The 22,338-nt window shown below is 36.3% G+C and overlaps 5 protein-coding genes across 5 annotated transcripts; 2 read left to right on the top strand and 3 right to left on the bottom strand.

The window, feature by feature from the left end:
• Positions 1-2,286: 2,286 nt before the first annotated feature.
• L201_002420 (uncharacterized protein) lies at positions 2,287-6,048 on the top strand (the record flags this gene model as incomplete). Its single annotated transcript, XM_066218196.1, has 3 exons — positions 2,287-4,423; positions 4,498-4,657; positions 4,737-6,048. 3 exons carry the CDS (start codon positions 2,287-2,289, stop codon positions 6,046-6,048), a joined length of 3,609 nt encoding a protein of 1,202 aa, XP_066074293.1.
• Positions 6,049-7,051: 1,003 nt separating this feature from the next.
• On the top strand, positions 7,052-9,029 carry L201_002419 (uncharacterized protein; the record flags this gene model as incomplete). Its single annotated transcript, XM_066218195.1, has 4 exons — positions 7,052-7,305; positions 7,404-7,514; positions 7,622-8,647; positions 8,762-9,029. 4 exons carry the CDS (start codon positions 7,052-7,054, stop codon positions 9,027-9,029), a joined length of 1,659 nt encoding a protein of 552 aa, XP_066074292.1.
• Positions 9,030-9,765: 736 nt separating this feature from the next.
• L201_002418 (uncharacterized protein) lies at positions 9,766-11,919 on the bottom strand (the record flags this gene model as incomplete). Its single annotated transcript, XM_066218194.1, has 12 exons — positions 9,766-9,954; positions 10,060-10,128; positions 10,221-10,332; positions 10,431-10,535; positions 10,608-10,756; positions 10,854-10,889; positions 10,970-11,033; positions 11,104-11,227; positions 11,299-11,369; positions 11,445-11,582; positions 11,673-11,771; positions 11,846-11,919. The coding sequence occupies 12 exons, from the start codon at positions 11,917-11,919 to the stop codon at positions 9,766-9,768; spliced, it is 1,230 nt and encodes a 409-aa protein (XP_066074291.1).
• Positions 11,920-13,204: 1,285 nt separating this feature from the next.
• L201_002417 (uncharacterized protein) lies at positions 13,205-15,845 on the bottom strand (the record flags this gene model as incomplete). The annotated part of the gene is made up of 15 exons (XM_066218193.1): positions 13,205-13,396; positions 13,501-13,575; positions 13,630-13,741; positions 13,855-13,962; positions 14,083-14,118; positions 14,215-14,327; positions 14,407-14,445; positions 14,518-14,587; positions 14,682-14,755; positions 14,851-14,900; positions 14,969-15,039; positions 15,102-15,139; positions 15,238-15,337; positions 15,484-15,612; positions 15,784-15,845. 15 exons carry the CDS (start codon positions 15,843-15,845, stop codon positions 13,205-13,207), a joined length of 1,269 nt encoding a protein of 422 aa, XP_066074290.1.
• A 1,407-nt stretch (positions 15,846-17,252) lies between these two features.
• Positions 17,253-21,932, bottom strand: L201_002416 (uncharacterized protein; the record flags this gene model as incomplete). Its single annotated transcript, XM_066218192.1, has 23 exons — positions 17,253-17,272; positions 17,338-17,555; positions 17,627-17,891; positions 17,955-18,173; positions 18,236-18,557; positions 18,635-18,794; positions 18,849-18,921; positions 18,975-19,071; positions 19,127-19,214; positions 19,270-19,438; positions 19,489-19,677; positions 19,736-19,816; positions 19,887-20,110; positions 20,171-20,454; positions 20,504-20,683; positions 20,737-20,837; positions 20,890-20,990; positions 21,047-21,129; positions 21,187-21,261; positions 21,316-21,429; positions 21,544-21,672; positions 21,759-21,866; positions 21,930-21,932. 23 exons carry the CDS (start codon positions 21,930-21,932, stop codon positions 17,253-17,255), a joined length of 3,303 nt encoding a protein of 1,100 aa, XP_066074289.1.
• Between the last annotated feature and the right edge of the window lie 406 nt (positions 21,933-22,338).

Genomic DNA, 22,338 nt, shown 5'->3' with positions numbered 1-22,338 from the left:
GGAAGAAGAAGGATATGAAAGGAACGTGATTTGAGTTGGATCAGAAGGGAGAAATACGAGACGAGGATGACAGATAGAAAGAAGAGGGAGATTAAGAAGAACAACTTGTTAACAGTTGTAATTCCAAGAAGGGTGATTTAGGAGGATGAAAGAAGTAAGAAGATAAACGATGATAAACAGAGAATAATTGATTTATTTGTTATTACTCACTCAACTCAGTATGAAAATGTCAAACACAGTTTTTTGACGTTATAATATTTAATCCCTTTATCCAAATTCTAAATATTGTATTCTCTATTTTACTAAACACCCTTAAAAAAGTCAAATGAGTATCTACCTACTCCTTTCGACCTGTCTCTTCTGTACTATTTCTAACCCTTCGTCCAGATTGAAATTGCCACTTGTCTACCTAGACAACCGAAAAAAATATGGATGATTTCACAATAGCTGTGGATAAGTGAAACTGAATGATTCGGTATACAGTCTTGGAGTATCAAGTTGGTTTGTCTTGTTGAGTACACAGTACAGTAGGTTATAGCTTGTCAAGATGTATACCTATACAAGGTCGTTGATAGGGTGTGATATAGATGGTATAATTGATAGGTATGTGCTTTGCGCTTGTGCTTATGATTCTGATTAGGGTAAAATGACAAGGGTAAAATAACAATAACCAAAATTATGAAACGCGATTAGAATTCTAGGTGTGTGTATATCTGTATGTATGAATGTATGAATGAATGTCTTGTTTGATCTTGATAGGTGATCAATGCGTGCCTTTGTCTTTGGTTTGTTGTTGTCAGTGTCGGATAACTTGATTTATTACTTTCACCGCATTTAACTGACTTGTAGGATATAACTAATCTGTTTTTCTTAACCTGTAAGACTGCGTGAAGATGAAGTTCTGTGATATAGATAGAACAGCAGTAGAGATCGATAGGTTAAGAGTTATAATGATAAGAATGTTATTGTTGTTTTCCCAGTCATTCTTGATCTAATTCACGCATTGACCAACAACATACAAGGTAGTATAAAATGCTTGAGCGTGAGTAAGAGTAAGAGAGTAATCTTAATCTTTGAATCATATTTTTAACCGGTGATGAGTTATGAGTTTCCCGTAAACAAACTATAAATTACTGTTTTAGGTAAATTTAATCACAATAAATCTCCTTTAAAAGTTTCAAATTTATTGACCTACGCGTTTATTTCTATCTCTCTTTTGTTTTGTTTTGATAGACGCGTCTGTCTTTGTTTTTACTTTTTTTTGGCTTTTTACTTGGCTTACTTCTCTCTTCTCTTTTGCGCTAGTTCACTTGTGCTTCAACACCTTACTCTTTTTTTCATTGCACATAAATAATCCCAACGTCATCTGCTCATCATTCTTAAGATGTACCAATGTAAAAGATATTTAAAAATTATATCTTGGAGACTCCGCACGTTTCATCAATTCTTTCTTTTGTGGTAACTACTTTTACTCTTTTTTTTGGCGTTGATCTTCGGTGAAAGTGGCGTTTGTATACACGCCTTTTGATGGTTATCTGACAGATAATACTACAATTTACATACAGTACATCACTAAAAAGCATTGTTAAGGCGCTCATTACTCGTGCAACAATTGACAGAGCTTCTTAGCTGCTTACATCATAGTTTGAAGATGAATGTTCCTAAGTGCAGTCTTTCATTTCTACCTCTTCTGTTTTGCGTTGAGTGTACATGGTATCGACAATAGCAGCGCTTCATGGCAAGTGAGAAGGCATCTTTGGACAACGTCCTTTCCAATGAAATCAGCACAAGTCTTTTCAGTTTTAACAAATCCTCTTCATTTGCGATGGGAGAGAAATATTCGTTACTACGAGTTTATAGGTAAATGTTCCGAGTCGTTTTAAGCAGTCTTCACATCGACCCTCTGCTTGTAATGCGCTCTCAACACTGGTCAAGATGCTGAGTTAATCTGTAGTGATCCCCATCTTATTTGCAGGCTAATATCCCAAGTCCACCTAAAACTGCATCGTCAGTTCGGAAAAGCTCAAACGCGGTCTAAAAAGCTAAAACAAGCATAAAAACATGAAACCCGCCTTCACTCGTGGCTAGATCGGTTGATAAATGGGGGTATAGAATAAGCTAATCAACAAAGTTATGACGTTTCACTTCTGTCGTCTTTCATGAAAGTGATGTTCACGATACATACATAAATGAGATTGTTTCTATATCGGTATAAGGTTGCATACGGTAGAAAACCCAGCATTACATGATAACTGAACAATCCGAGAGCTAAGCGATCCCATCAGAATGACCAGCGAAGAAGAATCAGAACAGATATCAACCGATTTACTTGATCCTTTGCCGGCTTTTACACCTTTAACATCCACAGAATTATTGGCTTTACCGTCTAATGAAATCACATTATCCACAATCGAAACTTCTTTTGCACCTTTATCAGATACAGAAGTTCTAACACTATCAAATCAGCTTATATCCTCGGCAAAAATAGATAATGTTCCAATTATACAGTTTATCGTTCAACTTGGTCAAAGCAGGGGAGAATCAGAGTATACAAGATTAGAAGCAGAATTAGGCAGTAGTGTCGAGAAAGATGACATTAAAAGGATAATAGGTGATGATAAGAACGAAGAAGAATTGATTAGGGAATATGTATATCTGGAAGAGACCAAGAGAAGGTTGGATACTTGGAATATCATCTGTCCACAACCCAGAAATACACCAATACCGCAGGGTTCTTCACAACATGAGAAATCTACAGAAACAGATCAGGTGAAGGATCATGTCGAAAAATCAGACGGAATGGATCTAGATGATCCTTGGGGGGAAGATGAAGCTGAAGAAACAAATCAAGAAACCGAGTCAAGCGAAAAGTCCCCTTCAGCGTTGTTAGATGATCCATGGGGAACATGTTCCGAACCAGCAACTTCACCAGAAGTCAAATCTTCCAAATTAATCGTCGAGCCTTCCACGCCATCCGAAACTGTGCATGAAGAATTATCGCTCGATTTTACGATATTCCTCACTCAACCCATATTGGCGTCAGCGTTAGAATTCGCTTCTACAGCAGCTTTACATGCCCTTAAAATTGTGGTGGAAAGGCATTATCGAGAGATATATCCATTTAGATACGCCATACTAGAAGCTGTACCAGGCTGGGTCAGTCCAACCGAGCTGGAAGAGCACAAATTATTACCTTCTTTGGGAGAACAAGATGTAGAAAAATGGATACAGCCATCTACGGAAGCATCTGCATTATCCACGGCTTTGGCAACACTTTATCTTCCCCCTTCAATAACCTTGACGCCATTTAAACCTGAACCACTATCAAGTTCTGAGCTGACGAAATGGTACATCGACCATATCTTGTCACTTGATTTACTCGGTATACTGGATAATCAATTAGCATATGTTCAACATGGAGCATCATTAGGTGTTTTGGGTCTAGATGAAATAGGTGAAGATCTATCTTTATTATCTAGATTAGTTTACGATTCGAATTTATCTTTCGAACAGCATTCGAAATGGACTTTAACAAATTGGAGAAAATCCACAGAAACTGAAATAATCCAAGCATACACATCAAATTCAACTTCAGAGTCAATTGTAAACGATATTAGAAAATTGATTTTACCTTATTTGTATGTTTTAGAATCACGTTCAGAAAGAAATGGTAAATCTGTTGAAGGATTAGTTGATAAATATTTATATGATTGTATATTATCATTAAAGAGCTTAGAAATTGCATTGCCAATATTTGAAAATTCTAAAGCGACATTACCTTTAAACGAAAGAATAATTAAAAATGATTTAGATGTTGCAAGATTAGCATTAAGTTTATTATATTCTACAGAAGAAAAATTTAAAGGTATATGGAATATAATGTCTTCTATATTTGAATGTTTACCTGTATGGGAATTAAATGGTACAGATAAAAAATCGGATTCAGAATTAACTTCAACTACATTAGATTCTATCGCAAATTTTCTTAGACCATCTTCGATATCAGATCAACAACCGACTTCAAAAGATTTATTTTTATTTTTCAATCCATTACCTTTTGCAAGTTTATCAAGAACTTTAGATATTTTAGATGTACATTTAGAATCAGGTGAAATTTTATCAAGATGGAATATTGAAACTAATTTAAAATTCTTATTACAATCATCAAGAAATAAATCAGATCAAATTGAATTAGCTGAAAAATTAATACGTAAACAACAACAACAATTAACAAATTCTTATACCTACACCAATGAAGATACATGGAGAAAATTATGGGATGATATGAACAGATTGTCAGGAACTGATTCAACTAATGATAATCAAAATCAAGATGATAGTGGTTTATTAAAAGGTGCTTTGGGAATGTTGAATAAACAAGAAAGAGCCAAGATATATTTAGGAGGTATTTTACGATCAGGTAGTAAGTTATACCTCATGGCTAGTCGTGTTCGTTTGATACCACTGATGACTGACTTTATTCACTACCAAATGTAGACTTTGACATAGCTCGAAAGATCATCAAAAGACTACAACAGAGTAATTTAGTAGATGACGATTTGGTGGAAAATGTGGTATTGGATTCTTCCAAGGAATTTTACTTATCAGCAGAAAGTGGCAACTTACATACTGGAGATATGAAATTAGCTTATGGTTGGTGAGTTTTAACACATTTATAAATACATACTGAATTTACAGGAATGTTATGCTAAGCCCAAACCTCATCATTCTGTCAGCTTGGCTGTTGCACCTCAGACAGCAGCTATACAATCAGAAAAATCGTTTATAGAGGCAACATCAAAATTAACAACATTTTCTTCTTCAAGTATAACACCAATTGAAATTAGACATATATCTTCAGTAAATCCATTGAAATTGATTGAGAAAGTTTTGGATTCATCAAAAGATTCTTACAAGTACCCTGAATTAATGATTGAATTATCGAACAAACTAAGTAAATTGAATGAAGTTGAAAATCATTTGGTTAAATTGATGATTGCTAAAGCATCTTTCAAACACGATGATTACCTAAAAACGAATGAATTGTTAGATGAAATTATGTTATTCTACAGAAACAGACAAAGAAAAGGTAAATCAAGGTCAATTAACAACCAATCAAAAGTCTCGAGTATTTCAACTTCAACGTCTTCTTCATCATCAAGTAAGACAATTGACAATAATTTGAGTAAAGATGAAATTCAGGAAAATCAATTAAAAGAAGAATTATGGAAATTATCTTTTGATCTATCGAAAACATTAGAATTTTCTGATATACAATCAAAAATTCAATTGTTATCATATTCATTAGAATTATGTCCTTCATCAGAAATACCTATTATACTTGAAACATATCAAAATTTGGAATTAAGTAGAATTAAATTAGATAAAGCTGCTAAACGTAGACGTCAAACTAGAAAATCTTCATCATCTACTAATAATAATAAAGGACATAAACGTATCACCTCAATAGCATCTGATCAATCGTATGCTAGTACGATAGAAGAAGAAAGGGTATTAGGATCAAGAACAGCTGCCAAAGCAGCTAAAATAGCTTTAGATTTCAGTGGCAAATTCGGTGGATTAACAAGATCATATTCACCTACAATTCCTAATATAACAGGTACAGGTACAAATACAACTACAGAACAAGGATTGGGAAGAAATAGTCCGGTTTTAGATCATTTACCACATTTACCATTCGGTTTAAATTTATCAAGAACTACATCAAGATCAAAATCACCTAATCCTAATCCTAATCCTAATCCAGCTTCAACACCAAGAATGGTATCTAATTATTTATTATCTTCGCGAAATGGTGGTGGTGTTGGAGGTGGAATAGAAGAAGATACGAGATCTGATACAGGTAGTGAAACTTCAACAAATAGACAAGGAACAAGAGAATTATTTGAAAATTTCGGTACGAATGTAGCTCATGGTATAAATATTGATGAAGCTGAAAGAGTGAGACAAAATGCTAAAAGAGCTTTGGTTAGAGGTGTAGGTTGGTTATTAGGTGCTGAAGAAGGTGAAATAACGGGTGGTGATTAGTACAATCCAATCTCAACCAGTATATTGTATCAATTGGATGAGGACTATCATCCTACCATCGTGGGATTGATAATCGTGTCATATCATTTCAAGATTTCAGGGGTGTTTATGACATCTGATTGTCGCCTACCTTTCATGACACATACGAGACAAAGGTTCCCTATGTCAAACTCTTAGAACAGTTATTGATCAATTCCCAGATTATGGGTGAGCAGAATATAATATTTGTCAGATAGGCTTATTTTTTAACCGGTTCAGTCTTTTCTGTCGTGTGGCTTATCTCATTGAGATGAATCCCTATGGCCTTTTGAAAAACATATTGTACTTTTCAAATGCAGTATTTATACCGAATTCTCAGCGTAGAACCACAAGATATGAATCATGGCCCGCCTAAGCGGCGTATTCCGCCGAAACACAACAAACGAGTTAAGCTCAAGGAAGCCGTCCGGGCGCCGTAGTTGACGCCGAAGATGTCTTCCTTTCATCCTGTCTCGAGTTATTTTATACTCCAAATATAACAGTATTATAACAATCACGAATAGTAAGTCATAAACAGCATGAGTACCATGCCAATCAGTACTCAAATTGACTCATTAAACGCGGAGAAGGTGCTCATCTCACCGGCGGGCTTGCAATAATAGCGCTAAAATGCTATTGTACACAAACCAAAGGAAGTTTTCGCTGAACTTGTTTGACGAAATTGCTGAATCTTGTTTGTGATGAGGTGAGCCTGGTACATTATACTTCAGACAAAGGTAGAAATGCAGAAATAGTAATACTGTGCTCGACCGTCGGGTTATTAAGGCAAAGGCAAACTGATTTGTCAGATAGACAATTTACTTGTGATTTGAGAGAATATAAATAGTTATCTGACAAGCAGAACTTTTTACTTACTTTAACTATTTTCTATCATATATAAATGACTAATAAAATTCACTGTGATACATTCTTGTAACCCTCAAACACTATTGCCATAAAACCTCAACAGCAAGAAGAGTCTACCATGTCGGCCATTGAAGCCACAAACAATCGCAACAAATTTTCAACATTAACTTCAACTTCATCGACTTTACCACCCACCTTGGATGCTGACGACGATGCTCATGCAAACTCACGCTCAGAGTCACATTTACCACCAACAACCAGTAAATTCGAATTGGAAGATGAAGACAAATCTCATACGGATAATCATATGAACGCTTTACAAGCTTTAGGCTCGAAGAAAAAAGGTGTTTTATTACTTTGTTTCTGTCTTTCGTGAGTGAACTAACCCATTTACCGATAACTTGTGAGACATCGCCAAAACATGACACTTAATTGCAGATTTGATGTTGACCTTGTTTTGTAAATCATAGCATGTTTATCGATGCCGCAGGTGTATCAGCAACGTTCCTAATGACAGCTCCTATAGCAAAAGATTTGAATATTAAAACAGGTGATCAAGCTTGGATTTTGGGTACTTATTCGTGAGCTATATTTGAAAGTCTTTTCGCTGTATAATACTCCTAGAGCATGCCAACTGCGGAAAAACCGAAATTACAGATGGAGCTCACACCACACTATACTTGAATAGTCTCGCTTTTGCCGCCACTCTCCTTTTTTCTGGTCGATTGGCAGATTTATACCCTCCTCATAAAGTATATATTATAGGATTGATCGGTTTGGCAATTTTCAACCTAATCATCTCATTCATGACGAATCAATATGCTTTTTTCATCCTTCGAGCCATTTCAGGTATTTTAGCAGTATTAACAATTCCAAGTTCAATTAATATGATTGTTCAAATGTATCCTGAACCATCTGAACAAGCCAAAAAATTAGCTTTATTTGGTATGTCAGGTGCTTTAGCTAATACTATAGCTTTAGTGTTAGCCGGTGTATTCTTATTAGCAAATTGGAGATGGTATTTCAGATTCGTTACGATAATTATATTACCTATATCAATTTTATCTTGGTTTATAATGCCAAACACTCAACCGGTAAATAAGTCAAGTTTGAATTTAGGTCAAAAAGAAAAATTAAAAAGAATGGATTTATTAGGTGTTTTAATTTTAATTTCCTGTTTAGTTTTATTCATTTTAGGTTTTACTCAAGCTTCAATCGATGGTTGGAATTCAGCTATTTTTATGGCACCATTTATAATTTCTTTATTCCTTTTAGGTGTATTCTTGGTATGGGAAAAATATATGCCATTACCAGCTAAAGAAGGATATTCGTTATTACCTTATAACATTTGGTCATATCCTAATATATTTCCATTAATCTTACAAGCATCATCAGTTTTTATGTGGATGTCTTGTGCTCAACTTAGAATTGCAACTTATTTTCAAGAAGCTTTGGGTAATTCACCAATTTTAACTGCAGTCAAATTATTACCAATGGGTATAACAGCTTTAATTGTTGGTACAATTTCTCAAGGTTTACCTTGGTTAATTACAAAACCAAGATTTGTTCAACCTGTATCTTCAGCTTTAGCTTTTGCTGGTGCGATGTTATTCGCTTTTTCAAATGGTGGTCAAGGTAAAGATTATTGGAAATTCATGTTTCCAGGTCAAGTTATCGGTACGACTGGGGCTCTGATTTGTTATATCGGTATGAAGTGAGTTCTGTTTTATTGCTCTTTCCTGAGAGTCCTCTCTGATCCAAACCATACAGTTACGAGACGCGAAGTGGAGTATTTGACTGACTCAAGTGGTATTCCCCATTTTTGTAGTACATCAATTATCCAAGCTTTCCCATTAGAATTTGCAGGTATAGGAGGATCATTTGCAAACATCGTTTTCCAAGTTGGAAGTGTAGTTGGAATCTCAATTCAAGCTGCTATAGTTGCAAGTGGCAGTAAATCATTAGAGGATTGGACTGGATCAAAAAATTCTTATTTCTTTTCTGGCGGTTATATCTTATTCACTGGTTTAGTCTTTTTGATTTGGTATAGACAATCGAAGATGCCTAAACTTGAAGGGCCTGTAATTGCTCCTTAAACTGGACTCACAATTCCATGCCTTGGACGCCAAACAGACAAACGACAGAAAATCGCAATAGAAATATATAATAGTTTATAGTATACAGTACTCGTACAAATATTTCATATAAATACAAATGGCCACGACACAAAATCCCCTGCAATATGCAGTGATAACCTAACCTTACCCTTCCTTCCGCCTTGATCCCCCTAACAATAATACTTTTCTTTCTCGTTATCTAATCCTTTTATCTGTTTTTATGATACTAAGCGCTTCATTCATTTTATGTACATATCTTTATCAAAATTCGATGTACAGATCTTGGAAATCGATTGAAGGTGATAAACCAGATTCAAATATCGTAACTTTCTCATGTGAGAAACCAGATGAAAAACATGGCAGTCATTGTAATAATCATTGTGATGAGATGCCATCTTTCGGATGGGAAGTAAAAAAAGTGGCAGACGTTCGGTACATATGGTTTTCATATTCATTAAAAAGGATTTATTCGCTAACAACATGTAATCACCAGATCTAGATCTTGACTAAAGTACACGAGCAAATTAGAAGATACATATCCCCATAGCCGAATCGATTACCGTATATGAAGGACAATGTTTCTTGGTCCGGATTTGGTTGTGTGTACTGTATGCATGCAATGTCGAACAGAGTAATGGCATCTATAGATAAATTCCAAAATACGATGTGTAACTTTTCGCTTTACATGAGTTAGGAACCCATAATTTAGTCCCTTTTATTTTCTTGACCTAGGTTCGTTCAATATACCTCCAAACGTTAAAACGGTTTTGGAAGTATGTGGGGTATGAAGTTCAAATTCTTCATCTTTATCAATCGTACTTTCATATCCTGTTTCTTCAGGTATAGTAGTTGGCACGTATGGTTGACGAGGTACTTGCATAGTATTTGGATCATATCTCTCGGACTATCAGGTAAAGTGACAACGAAATGTTCAGTTAGTCTTGACATCACCTATTTTGGTAATACTGTACGATCATTCTGAAAAAAAAAAGCAAAAGGAAAAACATACTTTGACATAAGTTTCAGTCGTAACTTTAACATCTTCAATTGGTCTTTTTCTCAATTGATATGTGTTGTTCTATCAAAACGGAAAATTTCGTGGATAAATTCGATCAGCAAACAGTAGGTAAGATATTGGCTTCAAATCGAATATAAAGCCTATTGACTCACCTTCCATTGATGCTGAGATGATTCACCTCCATCACCCATAGAAACTTTCAAACTCATTCGAGAGTTCAAAACAGCAAGGAAACCGACAACATAAGTTTTTGGCATTGTCATCCTGTTTATGATCGTAGGTTCAAAATAATGATCAGCAAACTATTTAATTCTTTAAGAATACACAAAATGTATTGAAAATGTGTGCAGGAGATAACTTACATGAAGAAACCAGTCAAATTTGAAGTTACATCAATGATAGTTTCTCCAGGATGAGCAGCGGCTTTTGTTGTTTTATAAGCGAAGATGATCAAGAACGATATAGCCCTGATTAAGTTTAACGAAATTAGCTATAGAGAGCTAGTCGGTCGGCACAACTCAGTAACAATTTATACATACATCAGTGTGGGAGGTAGTTGTGTTTCCGCTGAAATCATGAGAAGCTTGTTTACGATTTTGTCAGTTTGAGCAAAACCAGATCTAGATCTTGATAGGTAGAACATGATGGAAGTTGTGATGATGAAGTCTGCTGCCATCGCTCCTCCGGTCTGCAAAATTAATCATTTTTGTAAGTGTCAAAGTCCCTTTACAAAGAGAGATCGAATTCAGATTTCAGAGCAGCAACGAAAGGTGAAATGAACATACATAGCAGTAAATGAAGATAGTGGCGGTTGTATAAGTCTATAATACAAGTTCGGTTCAGTGAAACGTCAGTTCAGAGGGTTTGATATCAACAAGAAACTAGAATAGGAAGAACTCACGGATGATTGACTTGTTTCCACAGAAGTAATCTTACTTCCTATTCCCCCACTGACTGATGTGAGCCTACATCGGAACACATTTCAGCTAAAAGTACTATATTTGTGATACGACAACTTATCAAAACGATACTTACATGAAAGCGATGATAGAGAGGGCTAGAAACTTGTCTTTACCAGATAACCTGTATGCTCTATCACAATAAAATGCTTGAACACCTGCTGAAGTCAACGGAGCTATAATACCAAGCCACGAACTCCCTTCAAATCACCGAAAAATCGTGATCAGTTCAAGTGTATCTGACTTTTATATCCATACGATCATTACTTACAATCTGCTTTCGCCAAGGGCTCGTAGGTACCGAAATTATCAACAAACAGATGATGTACATATGCTAAATTACTACCAATGAGAGAAAGGAATCAACCTTAGATCATCTCTTGAGGTATTTTCTGGAAGGAGTCCATGTAGACTTACAATACCGAAGCTATTAAACCGAATATAGTACACCAGCCAACAATTGTTTTGATAAACCATCTGTCTTCTGTTGCGTATGATGCCCATTTGACAAGTTGACTTATCATTACACCGAATAGAACCATATCCGCAATGTATCTAAGTTTTCGATCATCCGGCAGAAATCAGCTTGCATGAAAACTATTTTTGATCTTAAATAAATAAACGTTAATGAGAGTATCAACTCACCCTATCATGATAGGACCTAAATATAAACCATCATGAGGCTTTATGATGGCTTTCAAATTCTCTTCAATGATTTGCTCCTCTGTAGCATTTACTGCCAATCTGAACCCAAAGTACAACCAGTCAGCTGGTGTGACAAAAATTTGAGTATACTTTCAGATACATGTGATACTTACCGTTGTAAAAAAGGAGGGATGACGGGAATATTGGCTGGAATCTCCAGTATAATAGATTTAGTTAATATACTCATTTTTGGGATATTTGATCTTCAAGATCTAATCATCAAGGTGTTTTGAGAAGACGTAAGAAGTTATGGGAAAGAGAAGGGGAGATGATTTTAGTCGAAGTTGCTGAGAATTGAGAGTGTATGATGTCAAAATTATAGGAAAATATTTGATTTTGAAGATTGGTGTATGCCTATACACAGGAGATGGGAATTTGAAGGATATGAAGTTACTTTGAAAGAAAGAAGGGAAAAGGCATACTTTGGACCATGTTGTTACTTTATATATACATACTGTATCCTTCTGTGTGTAAACTCAAATTGTTCAGATGATAATACACTGCTTAGATTCTAAAGACTTCGTATTCCAATCAATCATGTTGTGTATGGTTGATACAGTATACTCGGGATATATTCAGCTTCTGACCGATCATCTTGGCTAGACTTCTGCTGGGCGTATGTGTGCCTGATGGAATAGTAGTTGTGTGGAGCGACGATCAAAGTCTTTCAACCATCAACCATCAATCAGCAATCACACTTCAATACCTCAGCGTCTAAACCGCAAAAACCAGGACATATCTGACCGATACCTTGTCACTCATGCACAAGTTACATCAAGTGGAAGAATACGGAATAAAATCATTAGGGACGACAAACAAGGTACAGACTTCCAGCGCCCCATTCTCAGCTGTTCGTATGTAAGCATATTCAGAGAAAGAGAAAGATGGGATGGATGTGGTGTAAGAATTTCGAGCAAGCGATCAATGCCACTTTGTCTGATATCCACCGCCACCATAACCAAGGGAAACGACGCAAGGGAATTTGATTGATGAAACAAACGTCCCGGAATAATCGGTAACTTCACACACACAAAGACGGTCAGTGCGTATATATCATTCAATTATCTCGTACCCTGGTATCTATGTCTTTACACTTCACTTGCTAATCAACACTTTCACAGTTCACCCTTTCCTCCTCGATTCAACAGTATCGTGTGATAGTTGCTCAGTTACGCAAAAAAAAGGTCTTGTGATGAAAGGGCAGATAGAAGTTTAGATTTTGGCAATAAAACATGAAATGAGTAATGGAATAATAGGCAAGTCCTCCTTACATGCATTCACATCAACATGTTATTCCAGTTTCTTCGGCCATTCAGAATTTGGGGTGTATTGTCTATGGAAAAACCATCTTTGCTTCTTGCGCTTCTAATTCCTATTCCAACAGAAAAAGCAGTAGACTTTGCGTTGTGGAATTTCTCATGATTGTGATCATAGCTTTTTCTTTTATTTTTCTACCTCGGGAATTAAAGGGTCTATTCCCAACTCTCACGTTTGATTTCCTTCTTCATTGGTGGATCACAAAATTCTTTGATTGTAACCATTCTTTCTCTTTGCGGATAACTCGTTCTTTCTTCATCCGAAATGGTATATCCAAATTTATGATCTTCTTTCAAAGTTGTATGATCGCTCGATGAATTTCTTGAGAAAGTTGGATTTCTATCGGTCTACTCTTCCGTATCAATGAAATGAAAGTCAATTAGTATCTCCTTTTATACTTGACTAATAAACTATAAAGACTAATGTCAAGCGGCATGATCGCCGTACTCACATGAGTGAAAGTTTCAGTTAGAACTTGAACACCTGCTCCAGTATCACCAATCTCTCTTAAAGGATATGATTGAAGCTAAAAAGTGATATCAGTAGAGCTCACTTCAAATCTATAGAAACTAAGGCTTACCTTTCTAGTAAGTGAAGCTGGATCTTGGTTATGACCATAAACTGCTCTTAACTGAATTCTACTGTTTAATGTAGCGAATAAACCGACAATATATGTTTTAGGTAAAATCATTCTATGATGATGTTCAAAGATGACATAGTTCTTATCAGCATATATTTTATTATATCAAGTAGAATAAGGATATATGGTTATCTATCGGGAGCGAGATAGAATAGAATGACTTACAAGAGACAACCGACAATATTGTAAGTACTATCTGCGGCTTGTTGTACTGGATCTGTTGGTGCTGGTCTGACATGAATCCAAATAGTCAGGGCCAACATAGTAGTTGCGCTAAAAGTGAGAAGGCATTTACAATGACGAAGATCAGCAAACATCCGTGAATGTCAAGGTCATCCTTCTTTATGGTTGATTGGAACGAGTGAAATCTCTTGAAGAGCTCATTCGACTTACAGCACTGTTGGCGGTAATTGAGTTTCGGCAGCAGTACTGTCGATTTAGATTGATACAGTCAGTCATTGTTATCTTCTTTAAGCTGCTTATTTTCATCTTTCAATGTTTAGGGGGGTTGATAGAAAGGCTTACGTCAAAAGTTTATTGACCAGCTGATCGGTATGTTTCCAACCGGTTCTTGATCTAACCAAGCAATAGATGATAGTTGTACTAATGATCACATCTGCTGCCATCGCCCCAGCGAACTGAGAAGGAAACCAACGTATATCAATACCATTGTTCAAGAAAAGGGGACAGGTTGTTGGAAGAAACAGTTCGACTTACTTCCATATAAGCGAACACTAAACCTTCTGATTGTAGAGACTAAACATGGGTTGGTTTGAATCAATTAGGTGAATGATGAAATCAGATCAGGTTAAAGGCAATGAGACTTACTGGAGTGGCAGCTTGATCAACAATGGAGAAAACCACCTTTGTTCCTATACCACCTACTACCGATACAATACTACCCGATGGATTTTCGAAGAGAATTAGCTTGATTTCGATAGCTACGATAAGTGGTAATACAGTAGTGATGGGTTACAGAAATTTTAGCTTACATTGGAAGAACAATTGAAATCAATATCAATAAACTTTTACCTGCCAATCTGTATGCTCTATCAACGTAGAAGATCTGTTTGATTTGAATTAGATTATGAATTTCAACGTTTGTAATTGCAACAGATGTATATTTTTATGAATGAAATGGTATATTATGTCAAGACTCACTTGTGCAGGTAATGAACTTGTTACAGATACAACAGCAGCCCAACTTTGCCCTACGATAACATTGATAAGTTAGAAAAAAGAAAAATCATTGATAGAAATCAAGATGGGAAAACTTTACAATCAGGCGCCGCAGCTGTACTGAAATCTGCGAATTTGTAAACAAAAGTTTGAAAACATAATGCTAAGTTGCTATTAAGATATATTGAAATATCAGATTTGGTTGTGTAATATTCGAATTGAGAATTACTGACATGATTGAACCTATTGTACCTAAAAGCATCGATAAAACCTATATTAGAGTGATATATCATAGCAAATCTCAGCTTTTCTTCCCTTATTTGAAACAAGCCATTGCTGGGACCAAGATAATGAAAGAAATAAACTTACAACTATACTTCTAACGAACCATCTATCTTCTTTAGCGAAATTTACCCAAATGGAAAATTGTTTAAAAATCATTCCAAATAACAACATATCAAAACAGAAACTACATATAAGTATAAATTGAAATTAGTTTCAATCACTTTTTACAGCCCAAAATTCTCTCAATAGTCATTTTCGAAATTTGAGTACTGTATCAAATCATCAAAGAGATATACATATATATATATTCGGCAATTTTGATGGACCTACCCAAATAATTGTGGACCAAAGAAAATACCTCTCTGTGGCATTACCCAATCTATCAACAATTCTTCGAATGTATGTGTATCAGTTAAATTGTTAAGAGCTGCATCATCTCTAATTGCTAGATTTGTGAAGCTGTGGAGAACAACCAGGAAAATCAGTAATCAGTATTTATACGATCATAATAACTAGCTTAAACCGCTTTGACCAAAGCTTCGGTATGAAAGACATAATACAAGAAACCTATACATTATGTATTCGAGAAAATTGAGTACGTTGATAGAGAAGAATAAAATCAAAACTCACTTTTTACCTAAATCATTCGCTGCAATCACTAAAACTGATTCTACAAAACTTGATGATGACATTTTTCTTTTTCTTTTTTTTTTGATTGATCTACCACAATCTTCTTAGCCCACCCAGTCTTGATATACCACAGCGTTCTAGGATAACTAACGATCAATTAATTTTCTAGAAATATCCACACACACACAAACAACTGATTTTAAAGATAGACAGTTGAATTATACAAAGAAAAATCAAGTAGAACGATAGATACGATACTACTGTGTTGTACAATCGTTTGGGGAAAAGAAATGCTTTTCTCCATCAAAAATAAACACATAATATATATGTATATACATATACATATAACCACGAATCATGTATAATCTGCAAAACCCTTCATGACATGAATTTTGATAGTGTTGAAAGCGGTTTCAGGCTAGTAAGATATCATATATATCCTGACTTCAATGCTCAATCCATAGCACTACCACTACAGTAGTCTGAATGCTAAAGGATAGTATGCAATCTATTTTTCGTGAATGATAATTCTCCTACTGAGATACCGATACCCATACCCAAAGGCATGCAAGTATGTATTGTTATCTGGAGCTGAAACTTTTAGCGTAAAATAATTCTCTCTTGACTGTGTATTTTAGCTTTTTAGACTGGTTTCATCCTTTGAGAAACGTAGATCTCTTTCTTGCAGCAATTAATGGGAAACAAATTACGAATTTATACCTTATGGTAAATCCCGGAATCTTTGAGCTTGTGATTTTGTGATTATATCATTATATCAAGACAGTGCTGTATAGGGACGCTCATACAGCCAATGGATTTGTGGTTTTGATTTCAATACTACGTACACTACTACTTATCGTATATCGTCTTTTCATAATTTTAGTCAAATTTACTTGATCTCGGTGGCTCTCGATCATAACCGAATTAACTTCCCACTCATAACCGCTACAGTGTCCACAAATCACGGAAAAGCAGACTTCATCTCGTGATCAGGGATCACAAATGGTGTATAACAAATAGTACCGTGCAACTAGGGCGTAAGATTTAGGATGACTAGACTTTCCTTAATCCTTAATCTGATCCGAGCGTTTCATACATCAACAATGTTAAAGGGGTACAAGGTCAATGCGTTTCGGATTTGATCCGCTGGTATCCAACCGGGCAAATTAAAACACTAAAACCCTGTGGCATAAATTGATCCAAGCTTACTTGCTTGCTGTATAATCATTTTCCTTTACTTCACCCCAAATCTTCTGTCACCGTCGGGCGATCAATGTTACAGACCTTTGAAATGGCGTTGCCAAGATCGTAGTGCACTCGTACGTATAAAGTTATGTTGTACTGTAGGTCTAAATTTGCATTCGAGATGAACAAGCCATATGATGGTAAAATGAATAAATTACAGAAATTACATATCATTCGAGTCTATATTTTCTCCTCCTCCTTTACAGACTATACTATAAACCCCCTTATACCTTTTTCTTCTTATCTATAAATAATCAAAAACGCATATCAGTGAAATGCCCAAGCGTATATACATAGGTCTAGACTTACTTTTCTGCCCACTAACACTAGGTGTTGTATCCCTTGAACCAGGTCCAGATTTTAATTCATCTACGGGTCTTTTCTTTCCTTTATAAGGTTTCTTTTCTTCTTCCGTTACGTTTGCTGCTGCACCACCTTTTTCTTCTTCTTTCATTACACATAATAATAAAGTATGTGCTCTTCTTTTCAATTCATCTGGAGTCCTTGATTTGAAGAACCAATCGAACCTACAACCACAATCATTAGTACATCATTCCAAGATGATATATAAAACCTGAAAAAGAAGGAAATAACTTACCTGAATAAAGGCCATTCACCTATATCCCTTTTGATTAATTCATAACAATCATCTCTTTCTATACCATGATGATGCATTCTAACTAATAAAAATCTATCTTCTTCATCTGAATAAGTTTTACCTTTATTTTGTCCATACATTATCTTTAATTCTTGTAAAGGGAATTTCGACGCTTTCACTTTACGATGTAAAGCATCGATTCTATCTTGTTGTTCACGTATTTTCTCTTCACCTATTCTTATTCTATCCATTACTTTTTCCCAATCTAGAAGAGCAAAATCAAATCAGATTGAATTATTCATTTCGAAATTCCGATGCATTGACTCACCTTTTAATTCTTGATAACGTTCGAAAAATACAGATGCGTATTCTCTAACAGCTTCTTCAGTATGATCACTTATTTCAGTTGCAACTTTATCAAGCGCTTTTCTACCGAATTTTTCTACACCTCTAATAAAGGCTTGATAATGTCTTCTTTGCCAATCTGGGAAACCTTCTCCAGCAAGTGTGTCCTTTTCAGCGGATTCCTCTTCTGTTAGCGGTTCAGCTATAAGAAAAACTGGGTTAGTGGGTATCCTGTAGCATGGTGTCTAACATTGCAATACCTACCAGTATTGATTCTTTCCTGTTCTTCCGCTCGTTCAGCTTCCACTTGTTCAGCAGTTTCACCTTCTTCAGGTTCCCTTGCGGGCACGACGTAATTCTGAGCTTTTCTATGAGCATCGTATTCTTTATTTTGCAATTCAACTAATCTAGGTGGATAAAATTGGAAATCGTTGATATTGACTTGTTTAGGTGGTCTAGCGATCTTTGGTTTATCTGATTTAGGTGCACTGGTATTCAACTGATCTCGATAATATTGGTCGATGGAGTAATTACTCTTTCTTTCTCGTTTTGCTGGCTCAATCCATATCAAGTTTTTACCAGCTCGCTAGTTAGAATATATTAGCATCGGGTACTCAAGGTGGCTCAATCACCCGTGATATTACTAAAGTGCATAAAACTAACCTTGTTGGCGTAATCCTCTCCTTCCCAATTATTGACCATCGATTCAGATTTGAAGTTGTTCAAAGCGTCCAAATCGAGTCCAGCATATTTACTGTTCAAAGTGGCAGTCTTCTCTTCACCTCTTTTAATGATCTCATCGATATCATCATCAATCAACATACTACAGGCAAGTCAGCTAAGGGTACTTTCAAGTCGCGCGGAACCATCAGCTTACCTTGCAGAATTATTGATGATCTTCTCGGCACCATGCTGAATCATATCGAGCAACTCATCCTTGTTTTGACCAACTGAGATTTTTGATAAGCATTACTTGTCCACTCAGAATTCAGGCTTAACTTACCCTTCTGAGCCTGTTGCGATCGGCCTTCTTGGATAACCATTTGATCGAGCTTGAGCTTTTGGGTTGCTCTCTCCAGAATACGTTCTTCAACAGCGTCCTATATATTAGGGTCAGTTCAGGTCGAAACAGGGTAGAATGTGCAAATAGATTACCTGTGTGATAAACCTGAAAACGTAGACTTGTTTCGTTTGGCCGATACGATGTGCTCGATCCATAGCTTGCAAATCCGCTTGAGGATTCCTGTATACCTAGGTCAGCTGTCTATCTTTGCTTTGTCAAGCAGAATCCAACTGACCAATCACTATCGAAAAGCACGACGATATCGGCAGTGACCAAGTTGATACCCAAACCACCTGCTCGGGTAGTAAGCAAGAAAACGAACTTCTCACTTCCAGGTGCGTTATAATCATCAATGGCAGTAATTCTATCCTCGTGTGCAGTGTTACCGTCAATTCGGCAATATTCTGCAATATGGTGATCAGTTTTGTTCAGGTCATACGATTGTTTAACTCACGGTGTCCTCTGAATTGACAGTAATCTTCCAAAATATCTAATACTCTACTCATTTGAGAGAATATCAAAACTCTTGATCCTTTAGCTTTCATCGATTTGAGCAATTTGTCGAGGATAACCATTTTACCGGCATTATCGACAAGGTGTTCATCGGTTGTGAAAGGAGGTCCAGGTTCAGCACCATCGAACACTAATATTATTCATACAATCAGCTATCGAACATTTATTCGGACAGAGCCTTGGCTTACAATAAGGGTGATTACAGCATTTTCGCAGCTGCATGACAATATTCAACAATCTAGTCTTTCCTTCCTTTTTACCAGAAGCACCTGTATTATCGTATTGATCATATAAGCTTTCTTGTTTGCGTGATCATCGCATTGGCACACGGTAGCTTACCGTTGACCGCATCGATATCCTTTTCCAGCAACATCCTGTACCACTTCCTCTGCATCTCTGTCATACCAACATATAAGTTGATTTCCTTTTTAGGTAACAACGAATGCTCTACATCTGCTTTAACTCGTCGAAGTAAGAAAGGTCTCAATACTTTATGAAGTTGTTTTACAACAGCATCTGAATCGGAATCATCCTTAGTTTTGAACCACGCATCGAAATCCTCGCTAGGCAACATTAGTATAAGCTTGGGTAGACTAAGCTGTGTCGGTCGTTTAGAAGCTTACCTGGAGGAGAACACATCAGGTAAGATGAAATTCAACAAAGCCCATAATTCCTGTAAATTGTTTTGTAAAGGTGTACCAGTAATTAACATTCTACCTCTACTTGCAAAAGTTCTGATAATTTGAGATAATAAGGAATCGACATTCTTGATACGATGAGCTTCATCAATGATAATGTATTCCCAACTGAATTTTCGAAGTGTTGACTTTTCACGTAAACACATCTCGTATGAAGTGATCAAAACATCGAAATCTTGAGTAAGAATCCGTTTGTTGATGAGATCAAGCTGAAAAGAAGATTAGCTGCGAAACAGTTTTCAAAAATCAGCTACTCACTCTTTCTTCTTTTGTACCTTGCAAAACTAGCGTATTGAATCCAGGTACCCATTTATCTACTTCTCTTCGCCAATTGTCTAAGGTTGATTTCGGTACAACGATAAGATGTGGACCAGTGATTTGTAAATGGAATTTCAAGTAACCGAGGAAAGAGATGGTTTGCAGCGTTTTACCAAGGCCCTATTAAGCGTTGAAATGAGTTACTTCCTAATCACATGCACGCGATAGCTTACCATTTCATCTGCCAATATACCATTGATACCATTATGATGTAATGAAGCCATCCAATTCAAACCTTGCACTTGGTAATCTCTCATCTTTCCTCCTTTCACATCTGGAGATACTATCAGCTTTTCTGGCCACCACACATTAGGTATCTGACTTACAAGGAGGACTTTCTTCGAAAACGTAGGCTTCATCTTCTGCATCTTCATCTTTGAGTAATTCCTCATCTTCTTCCTTTTCAGATTTTCGATGTCGATGATCACTAGACAAGTGTTTTGAGTCAGCTATCACCGCTATAATACAGAAGGGACAGCTTACTTTGCCTTCTTCTTTCCTTTACTTCCCCCTTGATTCGCTATTTGTTCATCTAACATTTTTGCAAATTCAGGTTCACGTTGTTTCTAGACTTGATTGTTAGCTATATCAAACTTTACATAGTGTCAGAAATATCAGCTTACTTTGAGATCAATGAAATGCTGGAACAATTCAGTTTGACCAAGTAAATACTGGAAACGTTTAATGGAATCGGCAAACTGAATCGAAATTGTCAGCTAAGTCTGCGGCCAAGCGTCTGCACAAAAACTAACCTTTGCTTGTTCCATTGCATCTCTCTTTTTACCAATTTCAGCCACTTGAGCTTTCCTTTCTGCATTTGCAGCTTTTCTTGCTGATGATTGAGCAGCTTTCTTTGCTGCTTTTGACTATATATGTAAGGTGTCATGAATGATATAGTCCGGTCAGCTGGAACTCTCCTCCTTGTGAACCACTTGACAAGTAGATAAAGATAATGAGTATCCGAGATATCCTACACTTACAGAACCATTCATCAAATCATCTTCGTCTACATTATCATCCTCTAATTCATCTTCACTCTCAGGTTCAGGTGTTTGTGGAGCTGTATTTATATGATGTTGATTCATTTCATCGGAAGCTACTGCTGATGGCTATTTTTAGGTGTAAATTTCAGTCAACACGCGTTACGAATATATATGATAATTTACGGGACCAGTAGAATTGTAACGATACTTACCGCTCTGGAGACAGACAAGTCTCTTGAATTAGGTACATAATCAGATAATTTATCATCATCTGCACCTGGACCCCCTGCAGTCGCGTTTGAAGCAGCCAAAAGAGGGTTCTAACAAGCAAAGTAAGTATCAGCTTATCGCGAGGCAACCCCTAAAACAAAAGCTGAACTTACCATTCTACCTGGTTTAGCTCAAAGCTATACGACAAGGGAGGAGGTATATGGTAAGCTATGAAGGGCGATATCGATGGATAAATAAAAATACAGATTCGAGTAATGTTTAGCGAGACTTGGTTGTATGTATACGGGAAATAAAAGTAAATTGACGATTTGAGGATGAAAATGAAAACATCACTTTAAAGAGTTATATCGCGTCTAGCTTACATATATACGCGGAGCATGTTCACGTGAGCCTATTTGAGCGATTGCCTCCACAGTGGATGCAACCCCGCATGCCTATTTGTGTTGTACCTTATTCGTGATGTTCGGTGGCAATGTTGACTTGCTTCTCCATAAAGGTATCGCTAACATAATATCATGATTATATAGTCATCCTTTTCAGCTTTTTTTACTCATAGGTCAC

This window comes from Kwoniella dendrophila, chromosome 3 (assembly GCF_036810415.1).
Source record: "Kwoniella dendrophila CBS 6074 chromosome 3, complete sequence".
Lineage (NCBI taxonomy): Eukaryota > Fungi > Basidiomycota > Tremellomycetes > Tremellales > Cryptococcaceae > Kwoniella > Kwoniella dendrophila.
The sequence above is the reverse complement of the archived record's forward strand: the minus strand, read 5'-3'. Positions and strand labels throughout refer to the sequence as shown.